We start from the raw sequence: 22,524 nt of genomic DNA, 5'->3' as shown, positions 1-22,524 counted from the left end.
CGCCTCACTTGTCCTGACTAGCCACAGCCCTTGCTCTGACCTGGACTCGTGTGACCATAGGACCTGACAAGTGTGTTCTTCCATCAGCACGTCCGATAACAATGGTAAGTCCCATTCTAAGATGGCTCCCACAGTTAGGAGCTAGGATTGTTTGTCCACAACGACAGTAACATCCATAGTGTGAGAATGAGATATTTTTAAGTGTTCTTTCTTAATCCATAGTCATGTTTAAAGCAGCTAATATCTTCCCATGTGTAGTCTTTGTTTTTTTTTCTAATGTCCGTTAGGAAACTCTTTGTTTTGTCTTAAGGGCTCCTGTTTGTCGGCTCACAGAGCCGTTTTGGCCAGTTCCTTTTCTGTTTTGAAGTAGCAGCTGCATTTCTTTCTGGGCGGGAGGGGCTGATTTTGCTCTTCATAAGCTGACTCTTTTTGTTTGAGTTTGGACCGCTCTTGGTGATGCTATGGTTGCGTTGTAAGGGCTGGTCTCCTAAAGCTTTAGTAAAACTTAGCCAAGTACTAATCCGTCTCTTTTTTACTCAACATATGTCATCCAAAAGAACTTGGGATTGACCAGTGTGTTTTACTCCGAGAGGAAGACTGGTCGCGCAACAGTAGGAGTGTCCTTGTCCACATCAAAATGTCCTCCATCCTTTTGAAGTCCACCATGCCCATTTGCACTAAATCCCTTCGATTTCGCGACAGGAAGATACCGGAGTCTACCAGAGCAGATACTGGTTCACCATTAACAGTCACACTTTTGAACGGCTGGCACCTTCCCTTAATGTTCATAGCACGGTGTGAATAACAGGCCCCAATTAGCTTGGATTTTCGTGGCGGGCACAAAGAAGCGCTACGTCCTGGCTGCTGGCAGTAAAAACTGATCAGCTCCTTACCAGTGCCTTGCTGCTGGGTTTCGGGGTACAGGTGGCTGTTGGGATGGTTATTTCCCTCTTTGATCCGGAGCACACTACGTCCACAGTTTCCAAAAACAATTTGAAATGTGGACTTGTCAGACCACAGAACACTTTTCCACTTTGCGTCAGTCCATCTTAGATGAGCTCGGGCCCAGCGAAGCCGGCGGCGTTTCTGGGTGTTGTTGATAAATGTCTTTGGCTTCGCATAGTAGAGTTTTAACTTGCACTTACAGATGTAGCGACGAGCTGTAGTTACTGACAGTGGTTTTCTGAAGTGTTCCTGAGCCCATGTGGTGATATCCTTTACACACTGATGTCGCTTTTTGATGCAGTACCGCCTGAAGAATCGACGGTCACGGGCATTGCCGCTTACGTGCAGTGATTTCTCCACATTCTCTGAACCTTTTGATGATATTACGGACCATAGTTGGTGAAATCCCTAAATTCCTTGCAATAGCTGGTTGAGAAATGTTGTTCTTAAACAGTTTGCTCAGGCATTTGTTGACAAAGTGGTGACCCTCGCCCCGTCCTTGTTTGTGAACGACTGAGCATTTCATGGCAGCTGCTTTTATACCCAATCATGGCACCCACCTGTTCCCAATTAGCCTGTTCACCTGTGGGATGTTCCAAATAAGTCTTTGATGAGCATTCCTCAACTTTCTCAGTCTTTTTTGCCACCTGTGCCAGCTTTTTTGAAACATGTTGCAGGCATCAAATTCCGAATGAGCTAATATTTGCAAAAAATAACAAAGTTTACAAATGTGAACATTAAGTATCTTGTCTTTGCAGTCTATTCAATTGAATATAAGTTGAAAAGGATTTGACAATTGTTGTCTGTTTTTATTCACCATTTACACAACGTGACAACTTCACTGCTTTTGGGTTGTGTACTTACAGTGTATATAAACACTTAATGTAGTTGTTTGAAGGTTTTTTTTAGGGCTTTTATAGGCAGAGTATAGTGACTTCCATTGGCTCTATTGTAAGCAAACTTTTGAACCATTTATTTACTAGTTAAAATGCATTAAAAAACAACAACAGGTGTTCTTGTCTTACATAAGGACTGTGAATGATGAACACAAATCTAAAATAAATTCCAGTTCCCTTCTAAGAAACCATTAAAGAAGCAGTGTCACATGTTCATTATGCAGATAAAACACCTGCATACCGTACCTGGATACAAATGGTGGGAGCTGATTGATTCCCCACAGGAGCAGTTCCTCCACCAAGCCGTGAAAGTAAATGTTTGCCAACTAGACACACCTGTAAAAAGAGCAATTACTCTTGGGTAGCTGCACAGAGCAAGGTCAACTCAGGCTGCTGCTACATTTCACCGTTTTATTTTCAAATGGAGACTTTCTTTTACTGAGAGAGGAAATCAATTATTGTGACAGTAAATATTGAAATGTTTTTGAATTCACACATTCTCGATTCTGATTGGACAGTCAGTTGTTGATGACCTATTTTAGACTGTAAGTCTTTAAATCATCACCAACCTTTAGCACCACCCAAGACCTTCAGGAAATGTTCTTTAACTGGACCTATTCAACATGTAGTTGACTACCCCTTCTTGAGACGGTGAAGGCAATAACAGGGAGGCTAAACTGGCAGTAAAACCACATGTTATGTTGATTTAAATCAGGGCTACTGAAGTTAATATAACAAGTTAACAAAGGTTTCCTTAAATGTTGACATAACACAGCCACCCAAAGACAGCAAGTGTCCCAAAGGACACGTCTTTTACTTCCTGTTGGAGTACTTTCACCTTCTGAAAGTAGCATGCACTTCCTGCTTGTTTGGAAATGCTTTGCATCAATATTTAGTTTAGTAATAATTGTGTCAGTGGAAGGTCATGCAAGTGTCCTAATGACGTATCGCTGCCTGAGAGTGAACTGGCTCTGTGATTGTTTCCATGCTAGTTCAATAACAATGTCATCATTTGATTTGGAACGATCCTCAACATTTATTTCCAAAAGCATGTTTTATACGCCGCACAGCTTCACCAGCTGGCATCCGTCACATAAGTTCTGCCATTCTTGATATCATCTTTCCACAACGTTAGCTTGTAGCCTTTTAAACATCGCATTCTTTGTTTTTGAAAGGGTCGCCAAAAAAAAGGCGGTCATGTTTGTCTTCACGGGGAACCTTACCTGGCCCGGACACGGAAAGGATTGACAGATTGATGGCTCTTTCTCGAGTGAGGGAAAGATGGAGAAGGAAATCAGCCGGAGAATCGGAGCAGCTGGGGCAGTATTGCAGTCTCTCTGCCGCACTGTTGTGACGAAACGGGAGCTGAGCCAGAAGGCAAAGCTCTCGGTCTACCGAGCTATCTACATTCCTACTCTCACCTATGGTCATGAAGTGTGGGTCATGACCGAAAGAATAAGATCGCGGATACAAGCGGCCGAAATGACTTTCCTCAGAAGGGTGGCTGGCATCTCCCTTAGAGATAGGGTGAGAAGATCAGTCACCCGAGAGAGACTCGGAGTAGAGCCGCTGCTCCTTCGCTTGGAAAAGAGCCAGCTTAGGTGGTTCGGGCATCTCGTGCGTATGCCTCACGAGCGTCTCCCTATGGAGGTCCTCGTTGCACGTCCCACTGGGAGGAGACCCCGCGGCAGGCCAAGGACCAGATGGGGGGATTACATCTCCTCTCTGGCCTGGGAACGCTTCGGGGTTCCCCAGGAGGAAGTCGCTAATGTTGCTCTGGAGAGGGAAGTCTGGGGGTCTCTGCTGGAGCTGTTGTCCCCGCGACCCCATTCCGGATAAGCGGTTGAAGATGGATGGATGGATGGATGGATGTTTGTCTTCAAGATGTACACCACAATGTACATTTTCAAAAAACACATTCTGATACTGATCAATACTGCTGCAAATCAATTCTGATACGGTTTGCAGACAGACTCAAAGAGTAGGATAGAAATGTGACTGTGGAGGAAAATACACCAGGATATCACCACAGACAAAACATCTTATAGCTTTTTATTGAATGAGACAGCCAGAGTGTAAATGAACAATGAAACATTGAACATCAAGAGTATGTTTATATCCCAACCATGACCTCCTTGACATGTTTGCCATCAAGCACAAACACAGCCAAAATGCGACAAACAACACAGCCAAACGAGAAAACAAACGCACAAATGTCCCATAAAAAGGAAATTTTCTACAGAACTTTGTCGTAAAAATCTTGTTTGTCTGTCCTCCACCGTCACTGACAAGCGCTCGTCTGCAGACTCCACCCCCCACGCTCTTGTTTCAGAAAGCATTTATTCAATAGCATTGAACGTTAAAGTCGGTAAAAGCGTATTTGGAAAGTTCCTTAGGACAGATCGAAAAAGCTTATTGGCCAATATGTGGCACACAGAGTCATAGATTACTCATGTATTGTATGATTAGGTTAGGGCTATGGTCTCTTGCAAACATATGGCTTCAGCACATTGCAGGTGTCAGCGTGCCACTTTCCATCTGTGAGAAAACAAAACAACTTGTGAAATCTTCTCCCAATCAGATGCAGTGAACAAGATTTTGTTCTTCATACCAGTTTGTGCAATGTACACACACTCTTGCATTCCATTCGGGATTTGAGGCAGTTGGTCGGCAAAGGGTAGGAGGGCAACGGTTTGTCCAACAGTCCAAACAAAGCAACCGTCCTGGAAGACAATCACATTTTATTAAGTCACTTTTGAAAAAAGAGACGCTGCCTTGCTTGGTATGTGCACCCTTAAAAGAGTGTAACTGTTGTGTTGGCAGCAGTGATGCAGTGCTGGGACATATTAGCTGGGGAATATTCTAGTCCACTTTGCACACCCTGGACTAGACAGAGAGACAACAGATGCAGCAATAGGCTACACACACCCTAAAGACAAACACCCTCACAGCCTCCAAAAGACCCCTGGCACAGATGTGGAGACCGAGGCAGGGCAAACCCGGCAGACCATTCATAGCAGGGCATCTCAAAGCCAAGAGCGTTGGTGAAAGCAGCCTAGCAAGAGACCAGATAGCCACAGGTGCTCGCAGAGTCACCACTGAAAGCCCACCACACAGCAGCTTGACCTCAGACCACCACCCAGTCCCGCCTCCACCCACCCTTCCCTTCAGTTCAATGTGCTAGTGGTCACACCGTGGCAGTGTCATTGAGTCCTATCCAGGGGTCTGCGACGGTAATCAGATTTTTAACTTGATTGTTTTCTTCAACAGTGTAGATGGACACCAGATGGGCTGAAGGATGAAGAGCGGTGCAGGCAGCCTGATGAGACAAATAGCAAAACAGCATCACTCAATTTAATACTCTTATAGGCACAGTTTAGGGCCTGAAATCCTTCCGTACCTCTGCTGCCTGAAAAGTCTTGGGAACGTTTTGGTAGATGTAACAGTTTGAATCAAACAGAGTCCAGCCTAGAGGACAGACACCTGCAACACAATTGTTGTTTGAAGTGAAACACAAACAGGAACTATGTGGCAAAAGTGTCACAGCTACCAACCAAACACTCCACCGATTCCACACAGGAGGATGAAGACGCGAAGAGAAAATGCCATCTGTGCAATGATAGACACACTGTTGTATTCAAAATGTCAAAGTTAGTAAAGTTGTGTCGTGTTACCTTTGCAGCGAAGATACTTGGTACTGAGGACAACAACCAGCCATCCTTTTATATGCTAGCCTGACCCAGCCCTGGAATGTTTCATGTCAAAACAAACTTAAAAGTCAGCTATAATTAAATAATTAAGTTCAATTATTAAAGTTAATACAATTAAAAAAGATTGGCTGTGGTACAGACACCTTTGAATTTGTTTTAATTACATGATTATGGGGACGGCGTGGCGAGGTTGCGTGACAGCAACCTGAGGGTTCCTGGTTCAATCCCCACCTTCTACCAACCTTGTCACGTCTGTTGTGTCCTTGAGCAAGACACTTCACCCTGGCTCCCGATGGGTGGTGGTTAGGGCCTTGCATGGCAGCTCCCGCCATCAGAGTGTGAATGTGTGTGTGAATGTGTGTGTGAATGGGTGAATGTGGAAATAGTGTCAAAGCACTTTGAGTACCTTGAAGGTAGAAAAGCGCTATACAGGTATGACCCATTTACCATTTCTGCTGTAATGTAAATACAGGTTAGGTGAAGTTAAGAGGCTGTTTTAGACAAATGAAGTAATGAATTATAGTGACTAGTTTCTTTCCCCCCAAAAAAGCCATTGACTTGCTGTCATTTTGATGTTCGTCTTTCCTTAAGCCTGCTCTTAGAAACATGAAGCCATTCCAAAGACGGGGGCCAAAAAAAAAAAAGTTTTTGCATAATAGGGCCTCTATAAATATGTGTTTCTTTCTCAGGGCCAATGACTAAAACTTGAGTTTTGTCCTGGTTAAACCGTAAAAAGTTATCTGCCATCCAGGACTCCAGCATTTAAAAAGAGTACCAATTGGGTTTGTGTGATCAGGACAGAGGTGGGACCAAGTCATTGCTTTGCAAGTCACAAGTAAGTCTCAAGTCTTTGCCCTCAAGTCTCGAGTCAAGACAGGCAAGTCCCGAGTCAAGTCCAAAGTCAAGACTGGAAAGTCTCAAGTCAAGTCCCAAGTCCTGCATTTTGAGTTTCGAGTCCTTTCAAGTCCTTTTAACCACAGACTAATATATTTACACAGATTGTGTATGCTTTTAAAACGCTGTATTTATTTATTAAAACAAGTGCATTTGAAATTGCAGGGGGAAAAAAATAGTGCTGACATTGCACTTCATAATAGCACTATCAACCAGTCATTTTAATAGTTTAAACAATTTTAAACATTTAACTTTTTTATTATTATAGAGGTTTTTTTGAAATAGGGACAGATACAAAAACATAGACATCTGCAGTTATCCGATGTATGCATCACAGTGTTTGTAGCCAAAGCTCATTTACAACACTTGTCCCCAACAACAACAACAACACAGATCCAACATCATTAAAATAGGAAAATAAAAAATAGAATGAGTTGATAATAATGATAATAGTAATAATACAGACAAAGTGCAAACTAGATAAAAGCCAATAATAATAATAACACAGACAAAGTGCAGACTAGATAAAAACCAATTAGTAAAAATGAGTAAAAACTAAACATGGGAACACGATTGTTGCTCAACTAGCCATAATTGTGTTTGTTTTTTGAAAGTGACAAGTGCAGGTATACTTTTCAAAGTGTCCGGTAAAGAGTTCCATAGTTGTGCTCCTTTTATTGAAAAGGCAGTCTGGGCAAAAGATGTTCTACGGAATGGAACACAACAGTTGCCTTTTGACACTGCTCGGGTGGTAGATCTGGTACCACTTTGCAGTCTTGTAATCGCCTTGCAGAGCAGTTGGGGAGCAGAGTTACCCAAGCATTTAAAAACCATTTTGACTGTGTGTAACAAAATAAAATTGGTAAAACTTAAAATATTGTATTTGTATAACTCATTCCTTTACAGAATAAACCCATTTGCAAAAACAAGTGCAACTGTACTTATTTGTACAAAATAATAATAATAATAATAATACCTGGGATTTATATAGCGCTTTTCTAAGTACCCAAAGTCGCTTTACATGTTAAAAACCCATCATTCATTCACACCTGGTGGTGGTAAGCTACTTTCGTAGCCACAGCTGCCCTGGGGTAGACTGACGGAAGCGTGGCTGCCAATTTGCGCCTACGGCCCCTCCGACCACCACCTATCATTCATTCATCATTCATTCACCGGTGTGAGCGGCACCGGGGGCAAGGGTGAAGTGTCCTGCCCAAGGACACAACGGCATGGTAAGAGACGGGGAGCGAACCTGCAACCCTCAGGTTTCTGACACGGGCGCTCTACCCACTACGCCATGCCGCCCCAAAAGTGTTAACATTGTATCTCCATGGCATATTGCATTGTAACTAGTTCCACAGCAGTTTCTGTCATGTCTGTTTATCATGTTTTGTTTTGGCCATGTGTTTGTTTTTTGGACTCTTTTTGGTTCCTGGTTGCACTTCCTGGTTTGTTTGTTTCCATAGCAACTCATTAGTTTTCACCTGTCCTGTCACGCACCTGTTTCACGTTTTGAGTCACACACCTGTTTTCACTGATCATGTCACTATTTAAATCTGTCTTTTTCTGTTGGTCTTCCTGGCGACATCACCTTCTCTGCACATTTATTCTCTGCCCTCTTTATGATCGCGTCTTCATGCCATGTTCTATGTCAAGTAAGTTTGTGTTTATTGTTCATAGTTTTTGTGCCCACGTGCATGTCTTTTGTTTCATAGCCAAGTTTGTTACCTCCTCTGTGAGCGCCTTTTGTTTATTCCTTTTTATTGTCCTTATATTAAATTATGTACTCACCTCCAAGCCGTGTCCAGTCAAGTTGCTTTGCACCTCGGAAAAACAATCCACGCCAAGGACCAAGTCGTGACAGATGTCGCCAGCAATCCGTTTTTCCGCAAGCAACTTGGCGGATGGAGGAAGGAAGGTGGGAAGCGCTAGGTGCCATGGGGGACCGAGATTTGATGTGGGGGCCAAATGGCAAGCTAATTCCGATTAGCTCCATTTGGTCCGAGGATGGCGCTGCGTCACCGCAGTCCCGGAAGCGCCGCTCCAGACAGAGGACGTCAGGGAAGGTGAGCGGACAGAACGCGGCGCTCCTGCAAGCTCCTCCCCCTCCGGGCGGAAATGGGCCGCAGCCTGCCCGGCTTCCCCAGGATGACATCACAGACCAGGATTTTTTTTTTCTGAACTCTTTTTCTTTTGGTCACCCGCCCCCAGCAAAAGACTCTAAGTCCAAGATAGAGCACTATCAAAACATGTTTTTAGAAATAAGAGCATGTCAATCACAGTCACCCAGTTTTCATGCCCCGCCCCCCAGGACTCAAGTCACACCCATGTCACAAAAAAAAATGTTCTCACTCACAACGTCCCAGGTAGAAAAAGAGAGACTTTTTGGACAGTTTGGAGGGGAGGATTCTGCCCACCACCCACCCCAAAAGACGGTTCCAGACCGCGGGGAGCGCGTCTGGGATCCGCTCCTTGAGGGGGGGGCTAGGGCTGGGAATTGTTCAGGTGGGGTGGGTCAGCTTCGTCACGCCAAGCCACAGCCACCAGCACGGCCGCCACCACCAGTCTTTCGTCACGCCAAGCCACAGCCACCAGCACGGCCGCCACCACCAGTCTTTCGACCTGCCAAGCCACAGCCTCCAGCTAGGCCACCTCCACCTGCACCACGTCAAGTTCCACCACACCCAGCTCCACGCCAGGCGCCACCGGTCGCAGCTCCACGCCAAGCGCCACCAGTCGCAGCTCCACGCCGCCAAGTGCCGCCCGTGGCTGCCCCACGCCGCCAAGTGCCGCCCGTGGCTACCCCAAGCCAAGACCAAAGCCAAGACCAAGAACCGCCAAGTGACCAAGAACCGCCAAGTGACCAAGACCCGCTAAGTGACCAAGACCAAGAACCGCCAAGTGACGAAGAACCGCCAAGTGACCAAGACCAAGAACCGCCAAGTGACCAAGACCAAGAACCGCCAAGTGACCAAGACCCGCCAAGTGACCAAGACCAAGAACCGCCAAGTGACCAAGACCCGCTAAGTGACCAAGACCAAGACCCGCCAAGTGACCAAGACCCGTCAAGTGACCAAGACCAAGACCCGCCAAGTGACCAAGACCAAGACCCGCCAAGTGACCAAGACCAAGACCCGCCAAGTGACCAAGACCCTCCAGGCCCAGACCAAGACCCTCCAAGCCCAGACCAAGACCCTCCAAGCCCAGACCAAGACCAAGACACCCCAAGCCCAAACCAAGACCAAGACACCCCAATCCCAAACCAAGACCAAGACACCCCAATCCCAGACCAAGACCAAGACACCCCAATCCCAGACCAAGACCAAGACACCCCAATCCCAGACCAAGACCAAGACACCCCAAGCTCAGACCAAGACCCTCCAAGCAGCCAAGACCAAGCTTCGCCGCCCGAAGCGCCACGCCAAGCTTCGCCGCCCGAAGCGCCACGCCAAGCTTCGCCGCCCGAAGCTCCACGCCAAGCTTCATCTGCTGCACCCGCACCTGCGTCATCTGCGGCTTCCACGCCTTCAATGACGACGACGCGCCTGCCTCCTCGTCTGCCACTACCTGGTCGTCCGCCACGCCAAGTGCGCCCACCTGATCGTCGGCCACGCATGTGGCCCTTCCCGGGTCGCCCACCTCGCCTGTGGCGGCGGCGAGTGGAACGCCGCCGCCACATGACTATGCCTCTGTGGATTCGGGGCCACTTGGCGTGGTGACCCATCGCCATGTCCCCCTCCCGCCCTCCCATGACTCTGTCCGTAAGGGGGGGGTTCTGTCATGTCTGTTTATCATGTTTTGTTTTGGCCATGTGTTTGTTTTTTGGACTCTTTTTGGTTCCTGGTTGCACTTCCTGGTTTGTTTGTTTCCATAGCAACTCATTAGTTTTCACCTGTCCTGTCACGCACCTGTTTCACGTTTTGAGTCACACACCTGTTTTCACTGATCATGTCACTATTTAAATCTGTCTTTTTCTGTTGGTCTTCCTGGCGACATCACCTTCTCTGCACATTTATTCTCTGCCCTCTTTATGATCGCGTCTTCATGCCGTGTTCTATGTCAAGTAAGTTTGTGCTTATTGTTCATAGTTTTTGTGCCCACGTGCATGTCTTTTGTTTCATAGCCAAGTTTGTTACCTCCTCTGTGAGCGCCTTTTGTTTATTCCTTTTTATTGTCCTTATATTAAATTATGTACTCACCTCCAAGCCGTGTCCAGTCAAGTTGCTTTGCACCTCGGAAAAACAATCCATGCCAAGGACCAAGTCGTGACAGTTTCTATCCTGTTCTTACCTTATCTCATTGATCTCATCTCTTACTGTATGTGTGTTTATGTGTGCGTACACATGAAAAACATAACAAATACATGAACATAACAATGAACAGAGTTCTATTTTTTAGATGTCAGGGCCCTATGCAATATGTACACATATTCTTAATTTGATTGTATTGTTGTGATTTTGTACGATGTCCTTGAGTGCCCAGAAAGGCGCCTTATAAATAAAAAGTATTATTATTATTATTATTATTATATAGTATACATTTTAACTGACCTTTATTTAACTATCTTTGTCTTTTTGCAAGTGGCTAAAATACGCGGTGCTGCTGACCGCCGTCTAACGTTACGTTACTGTGTGTGATACATTGACTAACGTAACGTTATGTGTAGGTACCTCATGCAACCCTGCTTAAAAAAAAAATCACTTGACAAAAAGTATGAATAAGGTAGCGAACTGCAGTGGACGCAACATATTGCCGTGTATGCAATGATGTTATAACCATAGACATCTTATAAGTAGACGCAGCATTGGTTGCTGTGACACGAGCAATTTGGCCGCCATCTTGAAGTGGTGATGAGGAGCCGGCGAGCAGCCTAAACTGACAGTTGACAGGTAGAAAACAAAGATGCTGAACTGACAGTTGACAGGTAGAAAACAAAGATGCTAAACTGACAGTTGACAGGTAGAAAACAAAGATGCTAAACTGACAGTTGACAGGTAGAAAACAAAGATGCTAAACTGACAGTTGACAGGTAGAAAACAAAGATGCTAAACTGACAGTTGACAGGTAGAAAACAAAGATGGTGTTCAGCGTTTTCCTGCTCAAATGAGCGGACTGTTGAAAATAGGAATCGGGGGATTGCTTTTAACATTAACGTACTATTGGTTGTATTTTATGAAAATAATATTACCACAGAGTTGAGAAGGAGCAAAGATCTTCAATATTTGTATGTGAAAATCAGAAATAAATCTTCTGGGGGAGGATGACCCCCTACAGGGGTTTACAAACTTTCAGCCCCACCTAAAACAAAATTCCCCAGCCGCCACTGATTATGATGCATTCTCATTTTAGGCAAAATATAAGACAATACTTTCTTAACAGTATAATTGTAACCAGGAATAAGTCTTCAAGTAACAATATTCAAATACTGACATTGTTGGGTAAGACAGAATTTGGTTTTATTCTGAATCCAGTGAAACAGATTGGTGGTTTTAGCTGATATAAAGACTTTCAAGTGTTTATATATGTTTATGTTGAAGTATTTGGCAGACGCTTTTATCCAAAGCGACATACATAAAAAATACATATAAAACAATCACTGTAAACATGATCATTTAAGGGAAGAATGTAATACAAAATATCAATACAAAGTGTCAAGACAGAATCAACTCTCTGCTGCTGCAGCAACAGAGATACAGTCTATAAGATATATAGATATCTAATGTATTCATATATTGTTTATGTAGCAAAGAATTGTTGCGTTGACCAGCATTCCTCCAATGGGGAATTCAAATTGCTAGTCTCTCCCAGATTCTTTTTATGGCAATAAGCTGATGTTTATATTCAATCACCAGGCAGAAGTTGGTATTTTGTGGTTTATTCTCCAAGCTTAGAGGACAAACGTGAGACCCATCCAGCACACCCGCGTTCCCTCGCCCGGTCTAGCTCGGTCTCCCCTCAAACCCCCGGAAGTCCCGTGATCTTCCCTCTGTCCCTCGCCCCCACTCCCTTTGTTTAGACTACTCCGAGTTATCTCTACTCTGACACATTCCAATCTAGAAGGCCATTTCATTTCTGTGTTATTAATATTTATTTCACTAACTGCTTCTTTGCTATCACTTTTACTATCATATTTGTACATATCCCATTCGCTGATGTTGCTCTGTTGTTATTGTCTCTCTGTTTTATCCCCTTCTTATCCCAGCAATTTCCCCCTCGGTCTTACTTTTTTTTACTCTTTCTATCTCCTCCTGCTCCGGCCCGGCTGCACCAAATATGAAGTAAATCCATTGAATAAAGTCAAACACAAATAAGGCAACAAGAGAAGTATCCCACACTTGTCTTGTGTAAAGTAAACGTGTACAGCCGATATGGGCATCTACATCTACTATATGATTTGCCCGAGTGGCTGGACAGGACAGGGAAAACCAAGAGGATAGAGAAAGAGAAGGTACTTATGGACTACAATAGCGGACTCAGTCAAAGCACTTTGGGTCAATTTTCAGCACATATGGATAATCCGCTGATGTCACAACTGGGAAAAACATCACCAATTTTACAAATTCAAAATGGCTCGTTTGAAGGAAGTATGAAGGAAAGCAAGATAGTTTTATAAATATCTCCACCATGCCTCCATGGTTTGATTTCACATTTTGAGGCCTTATGCAGATCCCAAATACACAAACACAGGTACCAATAGGTAAGAAAAAGTGTTTTTGCATAATAGGGCCTCCATAAATGTTTCTCAGGGCCAATGACTAAAACTTGAGTTTTGTCCTGGTTAAACCGTAAAAATTTATCATTGTCATCCCATCGGGTTGAGTTATTCCTTGCCCTGATGTGAGATATGAACCGAGGATGTCGTTGTGGCTTGTGCAGCCCTTTGAGACACTCGTGATTTAGGGCTATATAAGTAAACTTTGATTGATTGATTGATTGATTGATTTGCCAAATCCGGGATTTCATATCTAAAATGCATTTAAAAAGAGTATCAATTGGCTTTGCGTGATCAGGAGACATGGGAATGTACAGCTGTGTGACCATAAGTCTACCATGGAACGGACGCACCTTAGCTAATTGCTGACATTTAACGTGCCTCATTTACATAATTAATGGCACACCCAGCCTGGCCCGACAATCCTTTGTTGACGTTAAGGTCACACGGCCACAGCTGGCAACACAAGACCAGGAAGTGAGTGTTTCAAAGACTTGTTTCACGGCTAAAAGACAAACACTTTCTTGGAACACTTGTACTCCTTAAGTACGACACACAAAACATCTACAAAGCAACTGGTTTACCTGTGCTGTTATGTAAGTGCTTGTTGCTGAGGTGCTAACTCAGTACACACCTTTAGCACACTGGCAAGCACAGGAATGTCAAATGTGAGCACGATTGGTTGAAAAACATGGCAGAGGGGCAGACTGTCCACCAGGCCTACCGATCAATAATAAGCCCATCCATTATATTTATCTATGCATTGAAGTGTTTCAACTTTGCATGTTTGACAAGCAAAATGATCTTGTTAGGTCATAAATGAAACTTTATATAAAAGAGTCGTCAATAATGGAGTATAGGGCCATCAAAGGATTCAAATATTTAACTTTGATTAATCACATTTTGTCTGTTGTGTTTAATCGCCATTATTCACAGATGGACGTTTCTTTTCATCTTTGATAAGTGGACCTTAAACACGTCATTCTCAACTTCTTAATTCTATTGACAGGACAATTTGTTTGGTTTTTGCAAATGTTGGTTTGTTCTACATTATACTTTTTTAAACAGCTCATCACACACACACACACACACACACACACACACACACACACACACACACACACACACACACACACACACACACACACACACACACACACACACAGTTCTTGCCGTCAATGCTGGTCAATTTTTTAGGGCATTACCGCAAGTCACAAGGGCGGTGGCGGTACTTGCCGCAGTTGCCGTGGTTAAGTTGGAGCCCTGCTTCACTATCTAAGATGGGTCCTGGACGTGTAAGAGTATGTGCACACAAGGTTGTGTGTCATGATCCCTTGCCCGGGTCATGTCTTAGTTGGTGTCTGGTAGCCTTTCCTATGTTTTGGACTAGTTTTGTTCCTAGCACCATTTGGCTGGTTTTGTTAGGTGTGCTGATTTGAGACGCACCTGCCTTTGTTTAGTGATTACTGTCCCAATCTGTGTCGCTAATCACGCCCCTTTAAACACCCGTGTCGCCGTTCACTCGGCGCGGGTTTGTCGCTCGCTATACGCAACTTTTTAAGTACGTTCTACGAGCATTTTGGCTGTTTACCTTTCTTCGCGTGTCATTTGTCTCACTATATTGAGTAAGCCTCGAGTTACCCTCGAGGTTCATTCAATGCTTAGGATTGTTCCTCAGTTTTGTGTTTTGCCTTGCGTCTCGCAATTAAATCATTACCTTACTCGCAAGCGACCTGCTGTCCTCTTCTTCTTTGGAAGCGCAGACATCACACCACGCCGGATCGTAACATTCTGGTCTAAAATAATGTGCAGTGGAAAACTTGTGACTGTGATTTAACGTAGCCACCGTAGGCAGGAAGTAAAGTGTGGTTGTCACCAGTGTCATCTTGCCTGCTGCCCACGGAATATAAAGTCTTGGTTCAAGTCCATAGTCCACAACACACAACATGGTGTCAGAAGTGTAGGACCTACAATTTTCTACGCAGACTGCATTGAGTTGTGAGTACTCTTCAAACGGGACCGTTGTGCAACCACGCCGATTTTTGTCTTCGTTCACAACACGGTAACCGGCTTCAGACAACCTGACCCGCTGATTTTGGAAGGCAACATAGCGGAGAACCGGGGATATTTTTCAAGAAAGAACATTAACTTTTTATTGCTGCGGCGTACTCGGACAAGCCAGCGCGGACTCAGGCTGACATCCTACAGCCGTCGAGCGGTCAAGAGCTTTGGTTTACGCAGTGTGTGAACCAGGGGACAATGGCAAGTTGTTATTCCTGCAGAGTCCAAGAAGGATCCGGAATGCCTCAAAAGAAAGTTCCATGAAGTGTGCAACCCTCAGACAAACTTAAAGATGAAAAAACACAAATGTGACCAAAAAACCTGGTCAGACAATCGAAGCATATGTGAGAAGTTTGAGACTCAGAGCTAAGTGTTGCAATTTTGATGGGCTTTGTGAAGAACTCCTCAGAGAAAGGTTGGCCTCCGGCGTAAATAAGTCACACCTCAGAAAAGTTTCTGTTACGTGATAGCGATCTGACTACAAGGCCATTTCAGTATGTCTGATTCACGACATGAATAAGACGTTGAGGTCTCCACAAGTGCGGACGCTGTTCAAAGCAGATATGAACAAAGACGTGACGAGCCCCAGTTTAACAGGAGACCAATCACGTCACAGCCGATCAATGACTGTACTAAGTGTGGTGTCAGTCACATGACAAAGAGGAAACAATGCCTGCAGTGTAATGGCAAAATTAACATTCTAGTCATTTCTTGTCTAAAACCGCAATTGTAGTGTAAGTGTTTGCGTAGGGGTTTCTGTGGCTTAACTGCCTGTCCTGGGTTTTGCATTTTTGGAGCCCATTCGGGATGTCTCCAAACCCCCACCTCCGTGGATAGGACTAAGATGGCTGTGATGTCGGTTGATCACTAAATTATATTTTTAGTCAAATGTTACTCTCCAAATAAGTTTTTTTTAATGATTGTTGTTGATAATGGCCCCTTGCCAATGGGTTAACACTGGAAATACCAGGAAATTCAGCTTGCATAGAAACACAGGAAAAAGAAGAGTCCTTCACTATCTTGCAGATGAATAACAACACACTTGAAAGGAAAGTGGACACCGGTGCAAAGTGCAACGTCCTTTTGGCAAAGACTTGTGAAAAAGTGAAAAGTAAGGAATGAATGCAGCCATGCAGTGCGCCTACTAACCTTGTTGCATATGGTGGTATAGGAGCTCAACTCTAGGATTTGTTGACCTATGCTGCCATCTAGGGGATGAATGTTACACCTGCGGTCCCCTCCAAGGTTTCTCATTGTCATCCCATTGGGTTGAGTTTTTTCTTGCCCTGATGTGGGATCTGAGCCGAGGATGTCATTGTGGCTTGTGCAGCCCTTTCAGACACTCGTGATTTAGGGCTATATAAGTAAACATTGATTGATTGATGATTGATACTAATGCTTCATTACGGACGAGGCATAATAATTGCAATTATTATGTTTGTGTGAGTCATTTGGAGAAATTTACTATTTCACATTGCTTTTCTTACATTAAAGAACATGTTATGGTTTCCTGATCATATATGTACATGTTTAATTGCATTTAGGGCGGAAGGATCTGTGTGGTTGTTGTGTGCCCAACTTGTCACTTATTAGTTTGTGTGTTATTAAAAAATTATTCAAAGCTGCACCCCGCCCCCACCTCAGCCCATCTATTTGGGATGCTAATTCCTGCATACAAGCCCTTGCTGATCAGGAAGCAAGCTACAGTGAAGCAGGTGAGGACCTGGCCAAAGGGAGCAATGGAAGCACATAAGAAACCCCTACGCAAACACTTACACTACAATTGCGGTTTTAGACAAGAAATGACTAGAATGTTAATTTTGCCATTACACTGCAGGCATTGTTTCCTCTTTGTCATGTGACTGACACCACACTTAGTACAGTCATTGATCGGCTGTGACGTGATCGGTCTCCTGTTAAACTGGGGCTCGTCACGTCTTTGTTCATATCTGCTTTGAACAGCGTCCGCACTTGTGGAGACCTCCACGTCTTATTCATGTCGTGAATCAGACATACTGCAATGGCCTTGTAGTCAGATCGCTATCACGTAACAGAAACTTTTCTGAGGTGCGACTTATTAACGCCGGAGGCCAACCTTTCTCTGATGAGTTCTTCACAAAGCCCACCAAAATTGCAACACTTAGCTCTGAGTCTCAAATCTCTCACATATGCTTCGATTGTCTGACCAGGTTTTTTGGTCACATTTGTGTTTTTCCATCTTTAAGTTTGTCTGAGGGTTGCACACTTCATGGAACTTTCTTTTGAGGCATTCCGGATCCTTCTTGGACTCTGCAGGAATAACAACTTGCCATTGTCCCCTGGTTCACACACTGCGTAAACCAAAGCTCTTGACCGCTCGACGGCTGTAGGATGTCAGCCTGAGTCCGCGCTGGCTTGTCCGAGTACGCCGCAGGAATAGAAAGTTAATGTTCTTGCTTGAAAAATATCCCCGGTTCTCCGCTATGTTGCCTTCCAACATCAGCGGGTCAGGTTGTCTGAAGCCGGTTACCGTGTTGTGAACGAAGACAAAAATCGACGTGGTAGCACAATGGTCCCGCTCGAAGAGTACTCACAACTCAATGCAGTCTGTGTAGAAAATTGTAGGTCCTACACTTCTGACACCATGTTGTGTGTTGTGGACTATGGACTTGAACCAAGACTTAACTTTATATTCCGTGGGCAGCAGGTATTACACTGCAGGTAGAAGATGACACTGGTGACAACCACACTTTACTTCCACAAACCTGTGGTGGCTATGTTAAATCACAGTTATTTTAGACCCGAATGTTACGATCCGGCGTGTGGTGTGATGTTCACGCTTCCAAAGAAGAGGGGGACAGCAGGTCGCTTGCGAGTAAGGTGATGATTTAATTGCGAGACGCAAGGCAAAACACAAAACTGAGGAACAATCCTAAGCATGGAATGAACCTCGAGGGTAACTCGAGGCTTACTCAGTAAAGTGAGACAAATGACCCGCGAAGAAAGGTAAACAGCCGTATAGCGAGCGACAAACCCGCGCCGAGTGAACGGCAACACAGGTGTTTAAAGGGGCGTGATTAGCGACACAAAAAACAGCAGGTTGGGACACTAATCACTAAACAAAGGCAGGTGCGTCAAATCAGCACACCTAGTAACAAGAAAGTAAACAAAACCAGCCAAATGGTGCAAGGAACAATACTAGACTAAAACATAGGAAAGGCTACCAGACACCAACTAAGACATGACCCGGGTAAGGGATCATGACACACAACCTTGTGTGCACATACTCTTACACGTCCAGGACCCATCTTAGATAGTGAAGCAGGGCTCCAACTTAACCACGGCAACTGCGGCAAGTACCGCCACCGCCCTTGTGACTTGCGGTAATGCCCTAAAAAATTTACCAGCATTGACGGCAAGAACAATGTGTGTGTGTGTGTGTGTGTGTGTGTGTGTGTGTGTGTGTGCAGAAGAGTGTTTGTGTCCACTTTGTGATGAGCTAATTAAAAAAGTATAATGTGGAACAAACCAACATTTGCAAAAACCAAACAAATTGTCATGTCAATAGAATTAAGAAGTTGAGAATGACGTGTTTAAGGTCCACTTATCAAAGATGAAAAGAAACGTACATCTGTGAATAATGGCGATTAAACACAACAGAAAAAATGCGTTTAATCAAAGTTAAATATTTGAATCCTTTGATGGCCCTATACTCCATTATTGACGACTCTTTTATATAAAGTTTCATTTATGACCTAACAAGATCATTTTGCTTGTCAAACATGCAAAGTTGAAACACTTCAATGCATAGATAAATATAATGGATGGGCTTATTATTGATCGGTAGGCCTGGTGGACAGTCTGCCCCTCTGCCATGTTTTTCAACCAATCGTGCTCACATTTGACATTCCTGTGCTTGCCAGTGTGCTAAAGGTGTGTACTGAGTTAGCACCTCAGCAACAAGCACTAACATAACAGCACAGGTAAACCAGTTGCTTTGCTGATGTTTTGTGTGTCGTAGTTAAGGAGTACAAGAGTTCTACAAAAGTGTTTGACACACCCAACAGCAAAGAAACACTTAAATAACCCAGTGTTTGTCTATTAGCCGTGAAACAAGTCTTTGAAACACTCACTTCCTGGTCTTGTGTTGCCAGCTGCGGCCGTGTGACCTTAACGTCAACAAAGGATTGTCGGGCCAGGCTGGGTGTGTCATTAATTATGTAAACGAGGCACGTTAAGTATCAGCAATTAACTAAGGTGCGTCCGTTCCATGGTAGACTTATGGTTTCTCTTTGCCTTCTCTCACACAGCTGTACATTCCCATGTCTCCTGATCACGCAAAGCCAATTGATACTCTTTTAAATGCTGGAGTCCTGGATGGCAGATAACTTTTTACGGTTTAATCAGGACAAAACTCAAGTTTTAGTCATTGGCCCCGAGAAAGAAACACATATTTATAGAGGCCCTATTATGCAAAAACACTTCTTTTTTTTGCCCCCGTCTATGGAATGGCTTCATGTTTCTAAGAGCAGGCTTAAGGAAAGACGAACATCAAAATGACAGCAAGTCAATGGCTTTTTTGGGGGGAAAGAAACTAGTCACTATAATTCATTACTTCATTTGTCTAAAACAGCCTCTTAACTTCACCTAACCTGTATTTCCATTACAGCAGAATCATGTAATTAAAACAAATTCAAAGGTGTATGTACCACACCCAATCTTTTTTTATTGTATTAACTTGAACAATTGAACTTAATTATAGTTCATTGTAGCTTACCTTTAACGTTTGTTTTGACATGAAACATTCCAGGATTGGGTCAGGCTAGCATATAAAAGGATGGCTGGTTGTTGTCCTCAGTACCAAGTATCTTCGCTGCAAAGGTAACACGACAGAACTTTACTAACTTTGACATTTTGAATACAACAGTGTGTCTATCATTGCACAGATGGCATTTTCTCTTCGCGTCTTCATCCTCCTGTGTGGAATCGGTGGAGTGTTTGGTTGGTAGCTGTGACACTTTTGCCACATAGTTCCTGTTTGTGTTTCACTTCAAACAACAATTGTGTTGCAGGTGCGTGTCCTGGAGGCTGGACTCTGCTTGCACCTAACTGTTACATCTACCAAAACGAACTCAAGTCTTTTCAGGCAGCAGAGGTACGGAAGGATTTCAGGCCCTAAACCGTGCCTATAAGAGTATTAAATTGAGTGATGCTGTTTTGCTCTTTGTCTCATCAGGCTACCTGCACCGGTCTTGATCCTGAAGCCTATCTGGTGTCCATCTACACTGATGCAGAAAACACAAAAGTTAAAGATCTGATTAACGGCACAGACCCCTGGATAGGACTCAGTGACATTGCCACGGTGTGACCACTAGCACATTGAACTGAGGGGGAAGGGTGGGTGGAGGCGGGACTGGGTGGGTCTGAGGTCAAGCTGCTGTGTGGTGGGCTTTCAGTGGTGACTCTGCGAGCACCTGTGGCTATCTGGTCTCTGGCTAGGCTGCTTTCACCAACACTCTTGGCTTTGAGATGCCCTGCTATGAATGGTCTGCCGGGTTTGCCCTGCCTCGGTCTCCACATCTGTGCCAGGGGTCTTTTGGAGGCTGTGAGGGTGTTTGTCTTTAGGGTGTGTGTAGCCTATTGCTGCATCTGCTGTCTCTCTGTCTAGTCCAGGGTGCGCAAAGTGGACTAGAATAGTCCCCAGCTAATATGTTCCAGCACTGCATCACTGCTGCCAACACAACAGTTACACTCTTTTAAGGGTGCACATACCAAGCAAGGCAGCGTCTCTTTTTCAAAAGTGACTTAATGAAATGTGATTGTCTTCCAGGAAGGTACCTTTGTTTGGACTGTTGGACCCCCAACTCCTGGCCATCTAAACTTTGCCAACGGACAGCCTGGAAATGAAGACTGTGTGTACATTGCACAAACTGGTATGAAGAACAAAATTGTGTTCACTGCATCTGATTGGGAGAAGACTTCACAAGTTGTTTTGTTTTCTCACAGATGGAAAGTGGCATGCTGCCACCTGCAATTTGCTGAAGCCATTTGTTTGCAAGAGACCAGAGCCCATCGAAACTGACAGCTAATCATACAACACATGAGTAATCTATGACTGTGTGCCACATATTGGCCAATAAGCTTTTTCGATCTGTCCTAAGGAACTTTCCAAATACGCTTTTACCGACTTTAACGTTCAATGCTATTGAATAAATGCTTTCTGAAACAAGAGCGTGGGGGGTGGAGTCTGCACACGAGCGCTTGTCAGTGACGGTGGAGGACAGACAAACAAGATTTTTACGACAAAGTTCTGTAGAAAATTTCCTTTTTATGGGACATTTGTGCGTTTGTTTTCTCGTTTGGCTGTGTTGTTTGTCGCATTTTGGCTGTGTTTGTGCTTGATGACAAACATGTCAAGGAGGTCATGGTTGGGATATAAACATACTCTTGATGTTCAATGTTTCATTGTTCATTTACACTCTGGCTGTCTCATTCAATAAAAAGCTATAAAAAATTTTGTCTGTGGTGATATCCTGGTGTATTTTCCTCCACAGTCACATTTCTATCCTACTCTTTGAGTCTGTCTGCAAAGCGTATCAGAATTGATTTGCAGCAGAATTGATCAGTATCAGAATGTGTTTTTTGAAAACGTACACTGTGGTGTATATCTTGAAGACAAACATGGCCGTTTTTTTTACCGACCCTACGTGTTCAGCGCAGTTACCGCCGTCGTGTAGTCCGTCGCCTCCCCGGTGTACGGCAGAGTTGAAAACCCATCCTGGACGTCCGGTCCCGCTAGATGCAAAAGTAGAGCTGGTCTCCTCTGCTTCACCACAGCCGTGGCATCAATAATGAATCCTTTTCCGTCAGCAAATAATTCAAAAGACCTAAGCCATCGTGACCACCTTGGTCCGAGCGTGGCTGGATCCGTGTAGTATGTAGTTGAATCCCCGACTTCTCCATGTTGCTCGCTTAACTCTTTTTAACGTTCAACAACTCGTCTTCAAGCGTTCACACAAAAAATCCTCGTCGCCATTGTTGTTTGCCCAACTTGTCACTTATTAGTTAGTGCACTCTAAGATGAATAATACACAAAGAAAGCTTATTGTCTTTTCCGCCTTTTAGTTCCTCCACTTCCCGGTGTCCAACACATAACACCTGTCATCATATCCTGTGTCCCCCGCCCTTAAGTTCCCCCTACAATGGTTCCGGTATTGTCCCGTGACCTGAGTAACCAATACATGACAGTGGCAACAAGGTTGGACACTGTGTCATGCAGTCAGGTCAAGGGGAGTGGAGTGAAGTGAATTATATTTTATATAGCGGT

At 44.2% G+C, this 22,524-nt stretch overlaps 1 protein-coding gene across 1 annotated transcript; it reads right to left on the bottom strand.

Annotated features, from left to right (window-relative positions):
- Positions 1-3,904: 3,904 nt before the first annotated feature.
- LOC133635918 (alpha-N-acetylgalactosamine-specific lectin-like) lies at positions 3,905-5,864 on the bottom strand. Its single transcript, XM_062029377.1, has 5 exons — positions 5,396-5,864; positions 5,242-5,324; positions 5,035-5,160; positions 4,453-4,564; positions 3,905-4,379 (listed from the first exon to the last, which is right to left on the bottom strand). The coding sequence occupies exons 1-5, from the start codon at positions 5,448-5,450 to the stop codon at positions 4,318-4,320; spliced, it is 438 nt and encodes a 145-aa protein (XP_061885361.1). The 5' UTR covers positions 5,451-5,864; the 3' UTR covers positions 3,905-4,317.
- Between the last annotated feature and the right edge of the window lie 16,660 nt (positions 5,865-22,524).

The sequence above is a fragment of the Entelurus aequoreus genome, linkage group LG20, assembly GCF_033978785.1.
Source record: "Entelurus aequoreus isolate RoL-2023_Sb linkage group LG20, RoL_Eaeq_v1.1, whole genome shotgun sequence".
NCBI classification, from domain to species: Eukaryota; Metazoa; Chordata; class Actinopteri; order Syngnathiformes; family Syngnathidae; genus Entelurus; species Entelurus aequoreus.
Note: the sequence above shows the minus strand (reverse complement) of the source record. Positions and strands in the feature narration are given on the sequence as shown.

Coding starts and splice junctions, on each gene's coding strand:
- LOC133635918 (XM_062029377.1), bottom strand. CDS start 5,450: ATGGCATTTTCTCTTCGCGTCTTCATCCTCCTGTGTGGAATCGGTGGA. Junction 5,325..5,395: donor TGGAATCGGTGGAGTGTTTG/GTTGGTAGCTGT, acceptor ATTGTGTTGCAG/GTGTCTGTCCTCTAGGCTGG. Junction 4,565..5,034: donor GACTCAATGACACTGCCACG/GTGTGACCACTA, acceptor ATTGTCTTCCAG/GACGGTTGCTTTGTTTGGAC.